Below are 22,370 nucleotides of genomic sequence, written 5' to 3' on the forward strand. Positions count from 1 at the left end.
GCAGCCGCTTGCGGCGCCTCTGGCTCCCAAATGCAATATTTGTATACCGTGCATATCGCAATAAGCAGCGAAAATTGACACGCGTGAGAATGCATACTGTTAATAACGCAATTAGCAGCGAAAATTGGCGCAGGTGAGAATGTACGAGGAAAAATGGGGAGGAAGAGGGGGTGCAAAATTAAAAGGCGGTTATGTGAAAAAATTTTCTCGAACAAGCCCTGGGGAATAACGCAATAACTGTAACAGACAACGAATTACGGCAACGGGCAACACTTTGCTAAGAACAGATAATCCAATACAACAATGAAGAGTTTGGCGCTTGTCTGCAGCCCGTTCCTAGTGTCAGCCAATACAAAACAGTATCTGAGCTTTCACAAGGTAGGAAAGACTACTTTCAGAGCATTTGTGACTCATTCTGCATGTCATCAGAAGATTAAATGAAATTAAAATTAGAGCCAGATACTGATTCATATTCAGCCACAACTAGAGTACTGTTTAACGGAGTAGTCGGTTTTAAGAATTACGCTATTTTCATTCTCATATGAAGTTCCTGATACCCCAGAGGCTTCGCTAGTATGAAAACTCACGAGCTAATTGTGAAGCAAACGTCGCCAGCTATGAAGCAAGACACAATGGAATTAAAGACGTTAGCTGCCAGTATGCATTGATTTATATCAATGGGGATAGTTGAAATTTTGTTTCATATCAGTATTCGGACCGGGGTCTCCTGCTTCCTAGGCAGATGCGCTGACCACTACGCCATCCGAACACAGTGGCCAGCACAATCGCTTGGACTACCCTAGCACGCCCCCGGCCACACACAGATTCTTAACTTACACCACGCACTACACATGTAGTGCCCCTACTCGTTAGCCTCATTACTCGCGGCATCTCGCCGATTCCCGTAAGAGTTCGAGCTTGTTGTGCATCTGAACTTAAGGAGTCACTGGCCGTCATCACCTCCATTCGGAAGAACAGGCACCACATATATAATTAACCCGATGACGTCCGAAAGAACAGCCACTACATATATAATTACGATGATGATGGCCAATGATTCGCTCGGTGCCGAGGCACACCAGGCTCGATCTCTTACGAACAAAAAAAGAAAAAAAAAGTTCAAATGTGTGTGAAATCTTATGGGACTTGACTGATAAGGTCATCAGTCCCTAAGCTTACACACTACTTAACCCAAATTACCCTAAGTGATGTGTCGGCAGCTGGGCCAACACCTTGTAGATAGAGGTGGCTTAAAAGGCACGCTAGACTAACGCAGACGGGCGTGAAGTAAATCACTGTAAGGCTAATGGCGCCTTGCTAGTTCGTAGCCATTAACTTAGCTGAAGGCTATTCTGTCTCTCGGCTAATGAGAGAGAAAGGCTTCGTACGTCTAGTCGCTAGCTCTGTCGTCCGTACAACTGGGGCTGAGTTCGAGTCAGTCTCTCGAGACCTGCCTTGTGGTGGCGCTAGGTTTGCGATCACACAGTGGCGACACGCGGGTCCGACATGTACTACAGGACCGCGGCCGATTTAAGCTACCACCTAGCACGTGTGGTGTCTGGCTGTGACACCACACTAAGGACAAACACACACAGCCATGCCCGAGGGAGGACTCGAACCTCCGCCGGGATCAGCCGCACAGTCCATGACTGCAGCGCCTTAGACCGCTCAGCTCTTACGAATCGGCGAAAGGCCGAGGTTAATGAGCAGGAGCATTCCATCAGTAGTGTTTGGTATACATTGAACTGACAAAAGTCGTGGGACAGCGATATGCACAAATAAAGGTGGCCGTAGTATTATAAAAGGGCAGTGCATCGGCTGAGCTGTCATTTGTACTCAGGTGATACATGTGAAACGCTTCCGACTTATGTCCGCACGAAGGGAATTAACAGACTTTGTTTGAACGCGGAGCGGTAGTTGGAGTTAAACGTAAGGAAATTCAATATTCCGAGATTTTACAGTGTCAAGAGTGTGCCGAGAATACCAAAATTCAATCATTACCTCTCACCATGGACAACACAGTGACCGACGGCCTTCTCTTTGCGACGGAGAGCAGCGGCGTTCGCATAGAGTTGTCATTGCTAACAGACAAGCAACACTGCGTGAAATAACCTCAGAAATCAATGTGGAGCGTATTCGTTAAGACAGTGAGGTAAAATATGGCGTTGGTGCGATATGGCAGCAGACAATCAACGCGAGTGCCTTTGCTAACAACACGACATGGCATGCAGCGCCTCTCCTGGGCTCGTGACCATATCTATTGGATCCTAGACCACTGGAAAACCGTGGCCTGGGCATATGAGTCCAATTTCAGTTGTTAAGATGTGGTGTTAGAGTTCGAGTATGGAGCAGACCCCAAGAACCCTTGGACCCAAGTTATCATCAAGGCACTGTGCAAGATGGCGGTAGCTCCATATGGTGTGGGCTGTGTTTACATAGAATGGACATTTGCAGTCATCCATGTCATGCCACTGTGCCACAACTGTTCGCGATTGGCAAATGGGATGACCACCCAGATCTCCCGACATGGATCCCATCAAAACATTTTCGGGACATGATAGAGAAGTCAATTCGTGCAACACATCTTGCACCGGCAACACTTTTGCAATTATGGACGGCAAAAGAGACAGCATGGCTCAATATTTTTGCAAGGGGCATCCAATGACATGTTGAATCCATGCCACGTCGAGTTGCTGCACTATGGTGGGCAAAACGAGTTCCGACATGATATAGGTAGGTATCCCATGACTTTTGACAGCCCAGTGTATAATGAGATGAAAAGCGATTTAAAAAGGTAAAGATGAGAGCGTGCTCGATAACATAATAGTTTCGCTTCGAGCGCCGAGTGAGAATTTTGTCAGTTTACTGCCTCACCGCAGCGTCGTGCGCGCCTGGACAACCTTATCACAGCCTTGTTTGTGTGTTCGTGTGTGTCGCATCGTCGTTTGGTCCGTAGCGTTAATAGTTGTGTGGTAGCGGCGTGGTCCGCTCATAATGTAGGTCATAGGTTCCAATATGTTCCAAGGAAAGGTACAGTCAGCTTTGTTTCAACAAAGCTAAAAGTTCCATGCAGCCCGGAACTTTGGAGATTCATGATTAGCTCATTGATGCTATTCATGTAACATCTAATCAGGTTTATACTGCCTACTCTTTTTCTAATAACTTGGTCTTTTTCGTTACGTGTTTGGATGCAATACAAGCAGACAGGTTTCTTTTGAGTCATGGTTTTCAAGTTCCCTGTAAGCATCGTGATGGCTCCACAAGTATGGTGCTTCTTGCTAACGTGGAAATGGATTAAATTAACGTCCAGGTATTCAGTCTCTCGCCAGTGGTTGACGACTGTTTACTTCAGGAAGTTTTGCTCCCTGAGTGTGATGTGAGGAGCATACGAGACAAACACTGGTCCAGTCAACACCAGTTGCAATGTTATAGTGGAATCCGTTCAGTGGAGATGGTAGACAAACATAACGTTCCTTTCCATCTACAGGTCTGTGGTTACAGCATTCATATTACGTATAGTGGCAGCGGGGTAGGGCGTGCTTTCTCTGCAGAGAAAGTGGCCACCTTAGCACGCTGCTGATACTTGTATTGCCGCCCTCATTTGAACGGCGCCGAAAATTTAATTATATATACTGATCACGAAGTTAGTGCCGCGTCTTTCACTGGAACAATTGAGGGACGCGCAGCTTACTACTCCTGACTGTCCTCGCAGTAAGGACCTGAAATTGTTGTTTGCCAAGTCTGCAGTGTCCGCAGTGTACCACAAGAGACGTCGTACAAAGGAGGGTGGGGAGTCGGATATCTCTATTACTCATCCACCCCTCCCTGAAGTAACTTGGCTGGTTGATGTAACCTGTGGTGCTGAGTCCTGCGTTCCTGATGGGGTCGATAGTGCGAAAACAGCTGCTGAGGTCTCTAGTATTACTCCTAGTATTCCTCCCGCGTTTGAGATAATTCTTCCGGAAATACCAAAGGTTGAAGATATCGATGAGTCTTCTGATATTCCAATGATTCAGCAGCAGCAAATACAGGCGCACCTAAAATTATCTGTTCCCTCGATGTCACCCATTCAGGTGACGTCGGAACGATCAATTTTTGTTAATCCCGTGGAGGCGATTGTTGGCCAGGAAATCCTCCATGTGGACCAAGACGTTGTGGTGCCTGGGCCCTCTCTTGTGCGTCGATCTGAATTGCAAGGATCCCATCCTAGGGAGTGGGCCTCTAAGGCTATTTGATTGTCACTTACTTCGGTTAATGTTCAAGAACCGCCTACGTCCCCGACTGTCGATGTGTATTGCCTTGTACTTGTTGTAAACAACGGGTCGAATTTGAGCTCGCGTTGGCTCATAAAAAGAAACGTAAAGATTTCAGAGGCGGTGGTGGTTGCCCCCCACCCTCTGACTCGTTAGTGGACTCGGCAATAGATCTTGACACACACTGATCAAGTAATTAAGTTGGTCAGCAGATCGAATGTTATTTATTGTTAAATATGCATGCTTATAGGTTTTTTGCTTTGAATGTTAGTATGGTGGAATCGGACCTGCGGTTCGCTTCGTTGCGTCAGTTTATTTATGAATCCTGTTCGGATGTCGTAGTGCTACAAGAATTTCAGTTTACTCGCTTTTCCCTCCTTAGTTTTTGCACTGTGTTGAATGGGGCTTCCGAATATCCGAAGGCGACTGCTTTGTCTTTTAGATATGGCATTCCCATTGTAGTTCAAATGGCTCGGAGCACTATGGGACTTAACTTCTGAGGTCATCAGTCCCCTAGAACTTAGAACTACTTAAACCTAACTAACCTAAGGACGTCACACACATCCATGCGCGAGGCAGGATTCGAACCTGCGACCGTAGCGGTCGCGGGATCCAGACTGTAGCGCCTAGAACCGCTCGGTCACTCCGGCCGGCCTTTGATAACAGGAAAGGAATAAGATGTTGATTCTCCTTTATGCACCGTTTGGTACCGGACGACCTTAGACCGTTCCCAATTTTATAAGGAAGAGGTGTTTGCTTGTTACGGAAAAGTCTACAGAGTATTTTGATAGATGGTGATTTTAACTGTGTGTTGCGTCCTATAGATCAGTCTCCCAATTTTCATTTCTGTTGCTAATTACGAGATTTAGGTCGTTCCTTGAAACTGCAGGAGGTTTGGGTATGTAAATATCTGACTATTGGCAAATTTATCTATTTTACTTCTAACACTAGGCTTGAAAGATTTCATTTATCCGATAGGATGCGTGATAGGATTTTATCTGTGGATGACATCCCCGTCAGCTTCATGGACCAGTGTGCAATGACTGCTATTTTAAATCACAGGCGACAGTCGGTGAAATTGTTTGGATCGCCTTGGATGCTGAATGTGATGCACTTGGAGGACCCTTTTCTAGATGAGGTGATCCGGGAAGTTAGGAACGTAGTCTACGTTCAACTGCACGATAGGCCTCCACTTTGGAATGATGGGTTCAACTGGCTAAGCCGATAGAGCGCGGAACTTTCCGAGGACGCAAGAATTTTACTGCTTTCTCTTACGTGACCTTTGTGGACTGTAGACATCTGGTGTGCAAAGATGCAGTTGTTACGGTTGAAGCAGCGTCAAATGGAAGGGATAAGGATGCGATCTAAATCACGTTCTTTGGTGGGAGATGTATCACGTCTCTCATCACCGAGGACGGCAATATTTTGACGGCACCTGGAGGACGTATTACATGATCTACATCAATTCTGTATTGGGCTGTGTGAGTTAACCGTCCCTGTCGATATGTCATTCGATTTGTTTGGTCAAGCTTTGGATCGTAGACCTACACCTGCTCATAATACTGCGTTTTCAGATGTTTTTCACAGGAACTATGTCTACAAGCTTATCATAAAGTGTCAATTTACCTTCTCGTAAGTAGCCGCGGTTGGATGGTCTGCCAAAAGAGTTTTATGTGCGTTTTTGGACTTTTTGAGTACTACCTTCACACTATTTTTGGATGAAGTGTTGAGAGGGGAGTTCGTGCCCGACTCGTTTAAAGTTAGCAAAATTTTGTTAATTCCTGCTGTTCAGGCAACAACTGATAAATTTCACCCGATTACCTGATTAAATTTTGATTGTAAGTCAGTGGCGAGGGCGATGAATAGCAGGTTGTCTGCGGTGCTAGAGGAAGGTTTTGCTGGACCATCAAAGCTGTACACCTGGTCTTACTATTCTGACCCCCGTAACTGAACGCTGTGATGTCTTTTCGGTCCTACTGTTACTTCTGTTCCTGGTGTTTTGGCATTTTTGGGTTTTGACAAGGCGTTCGACCTCGTGAGCCATGGTCTCGTGTTGCAGGTACTGGAAGCTGTTTGGTTCACAACTGACGCGCGCAGGGCCTTGTTTAATTTGTTTATGGGTACCCTAGCTTAAGCGGCTGTCACTGCCCAACTGACACCCCCGATTACCATCCATAGGGGTTTTCGTCGGGGAAGTCCGCTTTCACTGTCGTTGTTTGTTCTATCACTTGAGCCGCCTCTCGAAGGATTGTCACTCATTTACAAGGATGGACACTCCTGGGCGAGACGATCTCGTTACGGACTATATGATGGTGCTACTGCGTTCTCCCGCTGAAATTCCATAGCCCACAGCTACGTTGAATGCCTTTTGCTCGCATCAATGAAGGCAAATATCGGTTGATAAAATAAGGGGTTTTAGTAAGCTGTCATATCGTGGACGACGGTGCTCGAGACTCATAAATCTTTTAGTTCTCCACTCCAAATGGCTACCTACATTTAATTGGAAGTCGGTTATGAAGAAGATATAAAATGCAATCCTGCATCATGAACGGTGTTCCCTTAAGCTGTTTCAAAAAGTTCGGATCCTGGATACCTACGTTTCGTGCAAAGCATATTACACCGCTCAGACCTTTCTCCTTCCCGCGATGATGTCTAGGAAAGTAAAACGGCGGTCTTGGCTTTTTTTTATGGCAGCGTCTTATTTTCCGTATGCGTGTTCTCTCGGGGATTTGGGACTTCTCAAATTCAAAGGAAAGCGTCAGTATTATTTGTTCGCCGCACCGTGTTGAATATCTCTCACGCAATCCACATATTCACTTCCCGCTTATTTTACTGTCTGTGGGCGAGCAGTCTTGATCCCCATGCATCTCAGTACCGCATTTTTGGTGATGTGCGGGTGAGGGATTAACTGTGCGTCACTTGTTGAACCGGCATCGCCGCAAACTTCTTGGGAGACGGTGTGGTTTCACCTTCTCCATCTTGTTCAACCAATGGCGGTGGCGTCCTTCAAGTGGTGCACAACCTAATATCCACCAATGAGCGTTTGTTTTGTATTCGACTTACTGTCACGGACCAGTGCAGTCGTTGTCCCGCTAGAGACACTCTACAACATAGATTTATTTGTCATGGTCACGAAGCGAACTGGCACAGGCTGAAAAAAACCATTAGCGTTTCTAATTCGATACGCTGAGACTGCCTTTTCGGCTGATATCCTGTTACGTCCAGGCTCCTCCCAGTTTTCGAGGGCAAAGTCAAATATAACTGCATGGTTGTTGGGCTACTATGTTCATTACATTATGATGAAGGGGGCGATACAGACATCCTCGCCTTCCACCAATATTTGGCCACTGCATATTGGAAGTGTTTGTGCCTGCCGGGGTGTCACGACCTATCGGCCAATATGTTGAACCTTGTATTTCGTCGCCAAGTTATCGGTTGAGTTAGCCTATCTTTGTGGTAGTTTTATCATGGCCCCTTTATAGGAATATTGTTTTGCAGTTTATTTCACTTTTGTGGTCCTTTTGGTCTTTTTCATCAATTAAAAATACAGGGTGGCGCACGAAATGTGTTACCAATTGTTTCTTTCACAATTTACGACGCACATTAGATATCCGGCTGGGATCTCTACAGCAGTACCAGCAGAGCTTGGAAAAACAAATGAGTTACTAAATGACGTGTAATTCACATACTGCCTCTAGGAGACTAATAAGCAGCAATGGCTGACAATGGAAGACTGACGACACAGCAACGATCGACAATTGTGTTACTTTTTCATGAAACGAAAAGCCTTGTTGTGACTCATTTAGACGGTGTGGTTAACAATCAAAATGTACGCTTTTCGGCCACTGAAAACCCACAAGTGCTTCATGAACGACAACATTATGCTCCGAGGATTACAGCGTGGGCAGCAATTTCCAGTCACGGACTTATTGGACCCTTTTTCTGTGAAGAAACTGTGAACAGCGAGCGTTATTTGAGCATGCTTCGCAATAGCTTCATTCCACAGCTTCTTGCTACTGCCTTGCCCTTCAACACGCAGTGGTTCATGCAAGATGGAGCAAGGCCACATACTGCAAACACTGTGTTGAGTTTTTACACGAGCATTTCGACATGCGGATCATTTCACTCAGGTTTCCAGGTCGTTTTAATGACGGACAAAATTGGCCCCCAAATAGTCCAGAACTCTATCCATGTGACTTTTTTCTTTGGGGGTACCTAACGGAAAAAAATTTCCCGAAACGTCCACGTGATTTAATGGAACTCAGAAGACTTATTCTTCAAGCTTGCAGTGAAATTACGGAAGACATGTGCCGTAGGGTAATCACTAACTTCAGTGTTCGTTTGAAGGAAGTTAGGAAACGAAATGGTGGACATGTTGAGCATGTGCTGAGTTAGAACAAATCTCCATGGACGGCTCTTCATTGTACGAGGGGCGTTCAGAAAGTAAGCTCCGATCGGTCGCGAAATGGAAACGACTATGAAAATCCGATAAAGCTTTGCACAGATGTGTTGGGTAGTGTCTCTAGTATAACCCCAGTTAGCATCACGTCGCTCTTCTCATTTCTGAGCTCGCAGTGAGTGCGTAAAGATGTCTAGAAAATAGTGTCTGCCGCCAAGTACGAGGGCCTGGTGAGAAATTTCGCCTGAAGCTATGCAGCTAACATTACATGACTGTCGTGCTGTTTCTTCTTCAAGACAATTCTCAGCCGCATTCTGCAGGGGCAATGAAGATGCTCCTGCATCGTTTTCAAATGGAAATGTGAGATTACCCACAATACAGTCCGCAATTGTCTCCCCCTGAGTTTCATCTCTGGTCACATGAACCGCTGTCTTTGAAGACAACATTTTGACACAGACAACGAGGTGTAGGCCAGCGTGGAGAATTGGCGGAAAGCACTGGCGGCTGCCTTCTATGATGAGGCTATTGAAAAGTTGGTACAACGCTATGACAAAAGTCTAAGTCAGAACGGCGACTACGTAGAGAAGTAGCTGAAAGGTGTAGCTAATTGTTACAAGTAAAACATTTCTGATGTTCACTGTGGTTTCAATTTGGCAATCAATCGGAGCTTACTTTCTGAACAGGCCTCGTAGTATATGTTCCTTTCAGATTGTATTGACAATAAAGTTTTTTTTAAAAAACAAAATGGTAACACATTTCTTGCGCCACCCTGTAAGTAAATAAGTACTTGCATGGAACGACTGGAAAGGAATTTTTATTTTTTGTGTATAAAAGTGGCGGTACCATGTGGAATTAACTCTGATTTTGTTTTTCTTTTTTAAGAAGAAAGTTGTAAGGTTAAAAAAATAAAGCTGTAAAACACGTGTATACAAGACGAAAAATTTCGGGATCGAGTCTCGATGAAACTGGATTTTTCAGTCTTTGGAGGTAAAAAAAAAAAAAAAAAAAAGAGTGCCAGGAAATCGAGAAGTTGTGTGAGATCTATTCCTGATCAGAACATCGACTTTTCAACCTTCCTGTTAACCCACCATTCAATCTCAAAGATGTGAGGAATCGTCAGAAACAACACGTGGTTCGGATTCCACGTTAAACTGTTGATTCAGTTTCCCTGGCTGGATAACCGCGGTAGGCTAGGAACACACACGTCGCCGAAGTGGTAATATGCGATTTAAAAACGTAAAGATGAGAATGTGCTCGATATCTGGCCTCTGCGTTTACGCTGCAACATATTTATGAGTAGACCATAAATACATACACTAGTACACAATCACAAGTGGAAAGCAACACTTCCAGCAGAAATTTCTGCATCCTACATTGTTGCCAGTTCGTTCAGCTAGCTGTTATGTGATTTCATTTCAGACATTACAAAATCAAGTCAAAAGCGCGCATTGGGTAGCCAACACAGCTAGTGAATATCGATATGAATGAACAAGGAAATAAATGTATAACAGGGGTTGTAATCAACCTCCAGCGAATCAGAATTATCTTTCAGTGTGGGGCTTCCTTCATTACGACACACTCATGAATCAATGCTCTGTGTAGGTTGGTGGTCTGTGAGAATCATTCTACCTACGTACACTTAAGGTCTGGGTCTGATTCACACATCGGGCATCCATTTTTAACAAACACAAAAAGACCACCTTTACCTCTGGTAACCCAAGTTGAGCACTGAAGGGTTCCAAATCGACATTAAACAGGACGACTCCCCCCCCCCCCCTTTCGCTACCTACTTTAGAAGAGTCAGTGTAGATTGAACATGACAGAGGCGGAAGTCACGCCAGGTAGAAACTCTGTCACCAGTTTGTTTTTTTACACAACAGTGTGGTTTTTGTTAGTGAGGCAGTCATCATGTAAAGTCACAGGGCACTCATTTCTTATTGTATTGGAACATGAGATGTTTAGAATAATGGTGTGGTGCTGGACTGGGATTCGAACTAAAATGTCTCCTTTCGCCAGGTTTGACCCCTTTGAGATGATACAGTTTCACCGTTTCATTGTTTCATCAAGATTCCAAAGTCCTGAATGTCTACACGAAAGATACATGTCTGTATTCTGAACCTGATCTGCACAAAAGTTTCCATCATGTCATTTCAAATTGTAGCTAGCACACATAAAACTACAGGTGGCAAATATTTATGATTTTTAACACCTCTCCATGCGTTTTCAACAATAACGATTGGTACCAGTTTCGACTCGCAGTCAGACATTGAACTCGTCCGAAAGAACGGAACATGTCCGAAAGGACAGACACCACGCATTCATATAACTGATTCGCCTTGATGGACAATGGATCCACCTTCTTCAGTGCCGATGCACAAGTACGTCCGACCTCCAGTGGGAATCTCAGAGCAGCGAGCCAGGAGGAAATGAACAGGGACTGTGGATAGGTGGCGCTCGATGGGAGTGTGGGTCTGTGCTGGATCGTATTAACCTCCGTGGGCGGTAAGGACTGTTAGTGGAGAACGCAACCACACATAAACAGTATTAGAAATTTTATTTTATTGCTATAACGGGTTCTGGACTACATTGCCCATTGTCAAATGGCTAACTTTTGTAATTGCAGTACTATGCTCATCAGCAGCAGGCCATTTGCTCTTGTAATTGATTTCTGTGGGCGGAGTTTCATCTTCCATTTGTCCTTACGTATTTTGAGGTCGATGTGCAAAGTGTGAAGTGGAAAAAACACACAATATTAAACAGTCCACTGTGGCACGGTATGACTTCACAATATTCGTCATGCCACCTGGAACCTCAAACATATACTTTACACGAGTCATCCTCGCATTTGGATGCAATACTGCACTCGTCTCTGCAGTGAGTTATGAATTCTTTCGAAAACTCTAAGACCACCTCGTAAATCTTGACAATACTGTACAATTTGCTGTTCCAGTTCTTCGGTTGTATTAACGGCACTGCTGTACACTCCGCTTCTGAGATGACCACAGACAGAAAAATCCAGAGGACTGAGATCCGGTGAGCCGGCCGGAGTGGCCGTGCGGTTCTAGGCGCTACAGTCTGGAACCGCGAGACCGCTACGATCGCAGGTTCGAATCCTGCCTCTGGCATGGATGTGTGTGATGTCCTTAGGTTTAAGTAGTTCTAAGTTCTAGGGGACTGATGACCTCAGCAGTTGAGTCCCATAGTGCTCAGAGCCATTTTTTTGAGATCCGGTGATTTTGGACACTAAGGTAAGGTCCCTATCGACCTATTCATCTAGGACCATACTGATACGATCGACGTCGTCTCGTATTAACAGCAAAACTTGCCAGTCTCCGTTCATACGTCTACCACATTCTCCATCCACGGAGCATAGGTTTTAAGACCTATGTGGATTTAATCGAAAAGTTTATATTTAAAATACATTTTCACTAACTAGGGCAACAGATACTGAAGTCAACTGCAGCTCTTACACACAATCGTATTCATCTCGAAAACGTTTCTCTGGCAGATCCAGGTTCACTGAAATGTTTTTGCATCTTTATTCACTTTCACTCGTGACACTTTTCGCTGTTTACGTTGATGTGCAAAACTTAAGGATGAAAGCAACTGTCGCATGATGTGTCGCCACTAAGAAACATAGCTCGACGACACTTGGACCATCCATAGAAAGAACTGCTACAGCGGAGTGTAACTGACAGAAATATGCAATGAGAAGAACTTAAAGGACACTATTATTCAAAAACAGTAATTACGCCGAAGTCACCGCGAATTGTGAAGGTCTCCTGGACATGAAAAACGGCCAGACATGATTCTTAATATGGTGTGCGACTATTACGCACTGCAATGCGTTCTCCGCGCCGTGCTCCTCCACTGGACACAAAGCTGGTAAGGAGTTCTTGTGGTAGGCGTTCCGTTCCTCGACCAGCACAGTTGCAACTGCTGGATAGTCTTTGGTGCATATGGACGTGTTGCAATACAAATTCCCAACCCATCCCACACTTTCGCGATGCGATTTAAGTCGAACTGACAGACAGGGCCGACCATTCGCCGAATATCGTTCGTTCCAAGAACTACCTCACCTGTGTCATTCGATGCAGTCGCGCATTCTCATGTACAACATTGATGTCAGGTCCGAATGTACCCCTGAAAAGACGCACTTGGGAAATGAGTACAGCGTCATAATAACTTTGACCAGTGAGTGGAACGCATCCAAAGATTTGGAGGTCAGTACGCCCAAGCAGCATTATGCCTCCCTAGACCATAACACCTGGACCACCAAATCGATCCTGTTCGACAATTTTAGTGGGCGTATAACGTGTTCCCACCCTCGCCAAATAAGAGCGCGTCCAGGATCAGTGCTGAGACTGAATCATCTCTCATCCGAGAATAGTACGCTCTTCGTTGGTCCAGTCTCTATTCTTTTGGCATTATCGCAAACGGAGCCGCCGATGAGCGGGTGTCAACGGAACATAGCGTACAGGTCGTCCGGCGAAGAGACCACCCTACGCAGTTGCCTAGCCACTGTGAAGCGTGAGACTGCTTGCCTTGCAGTTCCGTTAATTGTGGTTGCAACTGCACCCAGTGTTTGATGTGGGTCAGTTCTTGCATGTTGTATAATGTAGTGGCCATCTGTTGCTGTAGTTGATAGTGGTCGAGCACCACTACTCTCTCCTTCGGTTAGTAGTGCGTGTGATTCGGAACGCTCCCCTTATACGTGAAACAATTCTGTGACCAATAGCTTGTTGTAATCAAGACCATCACCACAGCGCACCATAGCTGCTCACTGATTCACATATACACACACACACACACACACACACACACACACACACACACACACATACACATACACTCACACCTTTCACGTTCGTTCGACTGCCTCCTGTTGCAGGGCCAGCCCCATTTGGTGGTACAGTCACGCTGACCTCGTGTCGTTTTATTTTTGCTCTATTTTATTTACACGTCAAGTTCCGTAGCATGAAACTGAGAAGCAAATCTCCAAGTCATGGAACGTGTCAGTACATGAAATTACAACATAACAGTAATAACAGATAAAAATAGAATGTTTACGAACCCGAAAAAATCAATCCATAAGTTTCAGTAAACGCAATCAACAATACAACAAGAATCAGCTTAATTTTTCAAGGAACTCCTCGACAGGATAGAAGGAGTGACCCATGAGGAAACTCTTCAGTTTCGATTTGAAAGCGCGTCGATTACTGCTAAGATTTTTGAATTCGAGTGGTAGCTTATTGAAAATGGATGCAGCAGTATAGTGCACACCTTCCTGCAGAAACGCAGGTTTCACTCCTGCCGAGTATTAAGAACCAATGGACATAATTAAAATATAGGTGTCATAAGAGTAAGTGGTCAACCTATATTAAGCCAACTTTAAACTATTACTTTAGTGCGGACAATACTATAGCATGATAGTCTGCTGCCAGAAGTTGGACCGCGTGAGCAGAGGGAAGCGGTGTGGGGAAACAAACCCCGCCTCCCACTCGCAGGGCAACCTGCCTGCTGGCGTGGTCTGTGAGAGCAGAACAGACACCCAAAGTAGAGGAGAGTACGCAAAACATTTGGTAATAGCGACCACACAATTGCTTGTTGAAGCTGGCAGCGTGGTAAACGAGATAGTTCACGCCTGGTCTCTACAGTTATCTTATGCAGCCATAGTTCAAAACAAAGCCCCCCCCACCCTCTCCCACCACCACTTAAGGCTAGCATGTTAATGTGTGTGAATTATATGAAAGTCTACATATCTCAAACCAAAACATTCATAGTTAAATAAATACTTACATCTCTGATGTCTCTGTACACCACTAAAGATGGCTGAAACATTTAGAAAAAAATGTTGTTAAAAACAATAGCAAAAATTCCGTTCCAATAGATAAGTAATAGTTTATTCTTTACAAGATAGACAACATTTGCCCTTACGAAGCTCATGTATGCAGAGACAAATTTATTACAGGTTTAGAATCCATAACGTTTACCAAATGATAGCCAAGCGCCAAGACATGTACCGATGACCAGCAATACCTATGTTGCACTCCTAGATATAGGAAAGCAGTCCCACACCACCTTCAGTCTGCTCTTTCTGCCACGACAGGTAAGGTAATATCGAGACCCGTACACAGAGCCGACGGACTGAGGTGGCGCAATGCTTAGCACACTGGACTCGCATTAAGGACGATGACAGTTCATATACCTATCCAGCCAACCAGACTTTGTTTTCTGTGATTCCTGTAAATTACTCCTGGCAAATGCTGGGATAGTTCCTTTGAAAAGGGCATTTTCTTCCTCATCCTTTCGTAATCTGAGCTCGTGCTCCATTTTTAATGACCACGCAGCCGACAGGGTGTTAAACAATTATCTTCCGTTTTTGCACAGAATGCTTAGTGGAGGAGGTCGAGCTGCCGGGCCATAGCGTATGTGATCGTACTTTACTGGCCGAGCACACGCGGGCAGGGGTGGTCAGTTGACTGGTGTATGCACAGAATGCGTGTAGCAGGCCACCTGGAAAGTAGCCTAAATTAACTGCACCTGCCCGACTGCGAGCTGACGGGGGTCCGGAGTCGTTTGTTATCTTTGGGGCAACGGTGGAACAGTCTAGTCTATGGGATCTAATAATTAACGAGGATGTTCAGCTGGATATGGCATAGCTGAAGAAATCTGTAGATTCTCTTTCTCGCTCAATTGAGTCCAATACTAAGGCTAGAGGCAATGTTACAGGACATTAGTGTCAATGTTAATTTTTTTGTGTGGTGCCCTTATTTTCGCATAAAAACCAGTTCAGGTCCTAACCTATGTCTTAATTCGTTACCTGAAAGGTGTTACCGCAATAAGTAACTGCAATCATCCCAGATGTGTTATGGTATGTCATATTGTGGTGTTTGTGCCTTATTGTGGGATATTATTTAATGCCAATATAGTTACATTCACCGGATTGCTGTGCGTGTCGGCAGAGAGGCGGATTACCCAATCTACTACGACAAATGGACAAGACACCTGGACCCAGAGAGTCCCAAAGTTTCTGTCAGTAGGAAACTTCATCCTTGAACTGTTGAAGATTGCCGGCCGGTGTGGCCGTGCGGTTCTAGGCGCTTCAGTCTGGAACCGCGTGACCGCTACGGTCGCAGGTTCGAATCCTCCCTCGGGCATGGATGTGTGTGATGTCCTTAGGTTAGTTAGGTTTAAGTAGTTCTAAGTTCTAGGGGACTGATCACTACAGATGTTAAGTCCCATAGTGCTCAGAGCCATTTGAACCATTAGCCATTTGTTGAAGATTGTGGGAACTTAACCTTAAAATAGACTGCAAGACGCGTAACTTCAAGCAAAAATAATTAAAAGATAATTAACTTATAATTAATAAAAAATCAAGCGAACCATACTGGAATATTTATTCGTACTGACGTTTCATATTTCCAATATTATTTAGTTAAAAAATATATTTCGGTAGCAGACAGATTAATAAGATTAACTTAACGAATTTCGGCCGATATTCCTGATCTCTGACGGAAATGCACCCTGCGCAGGCAAGCAAGTAACTGTTAGGAGCGATCATTTAGCAGCCTAACTTGGCTGTCGATGTGAGCATGTAAAACGTTATCAAACGAACAAGCTACAGTTTTGTAATTGAAAGCTGTATAATTGCTAGAATTGTCTTGGGCAATGTTTAATTTGAGGTTGAATGACTCCCAAGAAAAGTCAGTGATGTTTGGTACAATGGCTGCTCTGCTCGATGTTTTGACTGGACATTGCGATCGTTACGAGTACATTCGCTTATGTGCGAGGGTTGGAACTTAAATAGTGGCAACTATTTATTAACAACCGATACAAAAGAGTTACATGTTTGCACCTGTTACTTTCCTTCAAAGTAGTCACCAGCGTTGTGTAGAACCCGTAGCCAGCCATGTAGAAGGCGTAGCATACCGTTAGCTGAGCCTGTTCTGTTGATGGTGCGAATGGAGCGCTCTACTGCCTGTCGAATCTCTGGAACAGTTCTGAAGCGAATGCCACGAAGTGGTTCCTTCATCTTCGGAATCAAATCAAAGCCACAAGGACTTAAGTCCGGGGAGTATGGTGGATGCTACAGTACTTCCTAGTCCCATCGACCGAACAGAGCAGCCACAGCTTGCGCTGTATGCGCCCGCGCATTGTGGTGCTTTTGGATGGGAGGGTTGCGCAGAAAGTCTCGCCGCTTCTTTCGCAAAGCTGGTCGCAGGTGATTCTCCAAAAACGAACGGTTATACTGTGCATGGACGGTCTGCCGTGAAGCAACGTAATGCGTTAGGATAACACCATGACAGTCGTACACGAGAATCAACATAATTTTAGACCGCTCCATTACCACCATCAACAGAAAAGGCTCTGCTAACGGTATACTACGCCTTCCACATCACTGGCAACGGGCTCTACACAACGCTCATGACTACTTTGAAATACAGTAACAGGTACAAACATTTAACTCTTTTGTATCAGTTGTGAATAAATAGTTTCCACTATTTAAGTTCCAACCCTCGTATTTTCGCTGGGCCGCACAAGGCATTTTTTACTAGGACAGACCAAAGAGTTTCCGTTCGAGAATATTACTGCAGCGTGTATGTAACGTAGCGTGACTCGTATGCGGGTATATAAACACCGACATCTAGTCAAGGGGTTAGTGTGGCATTCGTATCTTCCCAACATGCGTACGGTAAATGCGCAAAGGTGGACTATGGCGACGTTATTACCAAATGTATTCGAATAGGACCAAAGTGCTGTTATTCTTTTCTTGGCTGCCGAAGGACAAACAGCGCTATACGCCTATGGTAGAATGAAGGATGTATATGAGGCAGTAGGTCTTTCAAAAAACACCGTTGAACGAGGTGCCAAGTTCAGTGAGGTTCGAGATTCGACACAAAACGCTGGTCGATCTGGCAGTCCAGCCTCAACTGGGAGACTGAAGTGGGAGACACTCGAGCACCCACCCTATAGTCCTGATCCCTACCGATGCGAATATCATGCCTTCGATCGCTTAAAAAGGACCTTGAAGGGCAAGGATGCGCAGAAGGCAGTTACAGACTTCTTCACGCAGCGGGCCACAGTGTCTTAACAAACGAGTATCTTCAACGTGGTGCGTCGGTGGGATGAATGCCTCAGTGCTCGCGGCGATTTTGTCTCATTGTCATACCAATTTTGGACTGTACGGCCTTTGAACGTAAACTTTCTGATAACCCGTTACATAACGACTGATGGACGAATAAATACGGCTGTAGCCTTTTTATGAAATGAAAGATTTCGAACGTTATTATAGTGACATAGTTACCACGTTCACTGTAGAAAATAGCTACGTTACAAGCCGTGAGTTATGGTGTAGAATTCCTATGGGGATAACGAGACGTCTTTAGAAGGCATGAGGTAAACATACGTCTCCTCAATCAGCGAACCACTGAGTGTAGACTGTTAGAATTTAATTTCGCAATTTATGCAGCATAGCCTTCGATATGTAACTTTACATGAGAGTCAACTTATGGTGCCAGCATATTTAGATACAGGAATGTATTGCAGTAGGAAAAGTCTACATTCTTTTTGGTACGGCCCAAGAAATCGCTGTAACATCACTAGTATCTCATTACACATCCCAATACCACCTTTTTAATTCATTAAATGTCATTTGCAAGTTGTAACTGTTCTCAAAACAAACGCCAAGGAGCGACTGGCTATGGGTTGGCAGTGGAAAAGAAAATAAATAATAAAAGAAAATAAATAACTAATGAAAAATTCACGTAACACTTAACATGCCCTAGTTTACAATGTTGCTTGAAAAGTGATTTTCCTGTGAAATAATGTCAGAAGCTTTTTTGAATGAAGTCATTCCGCTTTAAGTTGTTAAAATATTATTTACTGCAACTACAATTTCGACACATACTCATAGTCACTCATTGTGGGGTACTGAGATCCGTTCAGTAACATAAAGTTGTGACATAATAGAATATGGTGCAGGAGTTCACTGGATGTGGCCCCCTACAAGGGTTCAGGATGGTCGAGCAGAAAGGTGGTGGCGAGGAACTGTGCCACACACATGAAGTCAATAAGACAGCATTAAATTATTGATAAGTTTTTTAAAGTGATTTAATCTCCTCTTCAGCGTGGCTTGTTAGCAGCCGTGCACGTCCACATCCCAGGGATGTGCTGAGCGGCACGTCAGCACCCATCGTGGAATCAGTGGTCCTAGCCCCTAGTGCTGCCTGTGGTCAGTTGTACGGCGTCGTACAACGTTGACAGTTGGCTGGCGTGCCCCCATACCTTATCATGACTGTGGGTGGCCGTCAAAGCCTCAGCACTCTTGTTAATTTAGTTCTACTTAGGTTAGCCACCAGAAATCTGCGTACCTGTGATGATGGATGTCGTCATGGCGAGAAGGCGCAAATCCCTCATCTTAAGTCAGCCTGTCAGACTGGCAGGAATGTCAGCTCGCAGAGTTGAAGTTGCCCCCACAGCAGGATGGTTATGGCCTCGTATCAGTAGACTCCCAAACTGGTAGCAGCTGGCAATGCTTCATCATATGTCAATAGGTCATCCAGAAACTAATGGAACTGGCCTTCTGTCAGTATCAGTGGTGCAGACGGAATGGCTAGACTCTGACCCTCAGAAGAAGGAAAGTAGTGGTTCGTTTAGTAGTCAATGACGTGATACCCCCTGCGGGTGATTCAATGCGCTCCGATTTTTTGAACTTGTCAGCACTCTCTGCTGGGCTAGCGTTTTGTTTCTGAGCATCAGAGATGTCTTTTGTGCAAGGTTTGCAGCCTGAGAGGCATTCTTGTGTAGTATTTACGGTAGCTACTTCAAGCTGCCACACTCACAAAATATCATTACCCTTCCTTTGCAATAATGTCTTGGTACTGAGTCAGGTGTTAATGACGCTCTCTCACACACGCTCTGTGGTGATGTGCTCCCTGCTTGTTTGTGTTCCGGTGACCCCAAGTGTTCATGCTCGTTAGGCACCCACTGCGTACCAGGTAGGTGTGCTACCCATGGATGTCGTTCCAGGCCACTCGAAAATTTTATTCTTTCTTCCAGTACTGTATCTCTGTACAAAAATTGTTTCCAGCGGTGTAAATACAAATACATGTGGTGGAATAAATCCATCTGCTGTTACATATACCATTCGAGTTCTCATGAAAAAGTTGATAAAATAACAGCAGACAGCAGACATTATAGTGAAAACATCATCCACTACAAACACTAAAGTGAAAATCTCGAACAGCAGAAGTGATGGATGCATCAAAATCCATCCACCATGCCTGCTACGAAATTTTGACGTTAGTAGTGTTTGTAGTGGATGTTGTTTTTACTATCATGCCAGGAGCATGTCATTATTTTATCAGCTTCTTAAGGAGTGCTCACATGGTGTATGGAACAGTGGATAGATTTATACCACCACATGTATTTGTCTTTACACAGCTGGGAATTATGTTCCAACATGTCACAGTTTTATGTTGTTGAGTAGGTCCCAATGTTCCACACTGCTTGACATTTGATCATGTGTCTAAATTGCCGTCGCAATAAATAATAGTTTAAAAGCCTAAAACGGAACGAATTAATTCAAGTATTTCACTAAGGCTGTGGACCTAGCCCTCTTCAAAATATCAGAAGCATTTTCACCTTTTTTTCGTTGTTTACTTTACAACCAAGACATGTGATATCCTTGACACGATTCCTTTGAGGAATTGGTTAAGAACGTAACTCCTGCTGCTGCAGTGGTAACCTTTAGGTCGCACTCTTCACACACTTCAGAGACAGATGAGCAGGACGTACAGTTCTTAATGGTTATTTGTTCTGAAGTGCCCCTGGCAGCTATTGACGAATGCAATCCGAATTATCTTTATGTCCTATAGCACTTTTTAAATTTTCCTGGCCGGCCGGAGTGGTCGAGCGGTTCTAAGCGCTTCAGTCTGGAACCGCGCGACCGCTACGGTCGCAGGTTCGAATCTTGCCTTGGGTATGGATGTGTGTGATGTTCTAAGGTTAGTTAGGTTTAAGTAGTTCTAAGTTCTAGGGGACTGATGACCTCAGATGTTAAGTCCCATAGTGCTCAGAGCCATTTGAACCATTTGAAATTTTCCTGCAGACAGGAATACGAACGACTGTAAAGGAATACGAACGACTTTAAAGTACATTCTCGTCTCCATACTGACTGTAAAGTATATTCTCGTCTCCATACTGAGTGTAAAGTACATTCTCGTCTCCATACTGTAGTTGTTTCCACAAAAACTACATTCTATGCTTTGCAGCCTCGGACGCACTAGCATCATATGATGATGGATGAACAATTTGAAGTTAAATATGTGACTTAAAAACAGATTATAATCCCTGCAACTACTTGCATTTCTTGGAATAAACTGCAAAGCTCGTGTTACATAACAGAGCAAAGTTTCCATTTGTGTTGAAACCGTAGCCAGAAGTTGTATTTTAAATTACACACTTGAGTATTATTCTAATGTAAATCTACACAGCAAGGTATTCTCAATGTACCAGTATGGCATACATGAGCCAAACGACACTATCTGCAAACTAGTCTCAACTATTTCTAAATTACTTTCTTATTCTAAGTAAATCTTGAAATAAAATATACATTGACTGACAAAAAAGAGAAGCACCCTGAAGAGAAGGAGGAAACGAAATGAAATTTCACGCGTTGAAAGGATATGTCAGATTACTACAGTAATTACGAACTCGAGTTTGCAAAGAACTTGGCGTATGAGCCCACTTATCAGTACGTCGTTGTAGCCCCATTGTGGCCTCGGTACATGAAGTGCTTCGACTGGGAGGGGTGTCATAAAGCCACTGTATCCTCTCCTGTGGCAAGCTCGTCCAAAACTATTGCAACTGGTCATTGATATCCTGGATACTAAAACTGTGACGAAGTTGACGTCCGAGCTAGTCCCACACATGTTCCGTCGGGGACAGATCTGGGGATATTACTGGCTGCGGAAGTACGTCAGCATCACCCGTGTCGCCTCCATATTCACCGACAATGGTGATTCGGGTTAGTGCAGATACAAAATTCGTTGCTGAACATAATGTGACGCCATATTCATTAGCAGTTCATGCTTCACGATCACGGTACCACACTAAACGCAGCTACTTACGCAGTATTACGCATGAAAAGGTAACTGCCTAGTCCAGATGCTGCTAGTCTCCGATCAACGGGGCGAAATAACACAGAATGTTGCAGTGAATTCATTACTTGTTCTCGGATGGCATGTATACTCGTATAAGTAAAGGGCTTACGATATGCTTGGCACACACACTCAATCCTCCTTTGTGGCGGCCAGACGTGATCAAAAGGAAACCTTACGACGTGTAAACCCGCCCTCACGTTGCCACGCCGTCCAGCACTGGGCTACTGTCGCATCCGAATGCCCCTCAAATGTGGACCGTGTACGATTCGACCAGCCTGCCAAATGAGGCCCCTTTGAAACCCTGCCACCGTCTCACGTGAATACGCAGCATCTCCGTGTCCTTCACAGTGATCATTCAATATCGGACGGTGTTCACACCCGTTATATACCCCACCAAGCATGGTAACAACGCTAAACTCAGAAAACACTAATACACTCCGGTGACCTTTGTACCTATCACAGAGAATTGCAACTTAATCATTTACGTACCCGGCGATGGTGTGTACGTGTACGAATTTACGTTGACATCCGATCACGTCTTCTGGGCGCTTC

General features: G+C 44.6%; 1 protein-coding gene across 1 annotated transcript in view; it reads right to left on the reverse strand.

Moving 5' to 3' along the window:
* LOC126249676 (uncharacterized) overlaps positions 1–22,370 on the reverse strand; it is a 169,994-nt gene that overhangs the window by 132,905 nt on the left and 14,719 nt on the right. The window contains exon 3 of the mRNA XM_049951355.1: positions 14,452–14,484. Coding sequence (XP_049807312.1) covers positions 14,452–14,484 — 33 coding nt within the window. The remainder of the gene's footprint in view (positions 1–14,451; positions 14,485–22,370) is intronic.

The sequence above is a fragment of the Schistocerca nitens genome, chromosome 3, assembly GCF_023898315.1.
Source record: "Schistocerca nitens isolate TAMUIC-IGC-003100 chromosome 3, iqSchNite1.1, whole genome shotgun sequence".
In the NCBI taxonomy this organism is placed as follows: domain Eukaryota; kingdom Metazoa; phylum Arthropoda; class Insecta; order Orthoptera; family Acrididae; genus Schistocerca; species Schistocerca nitens.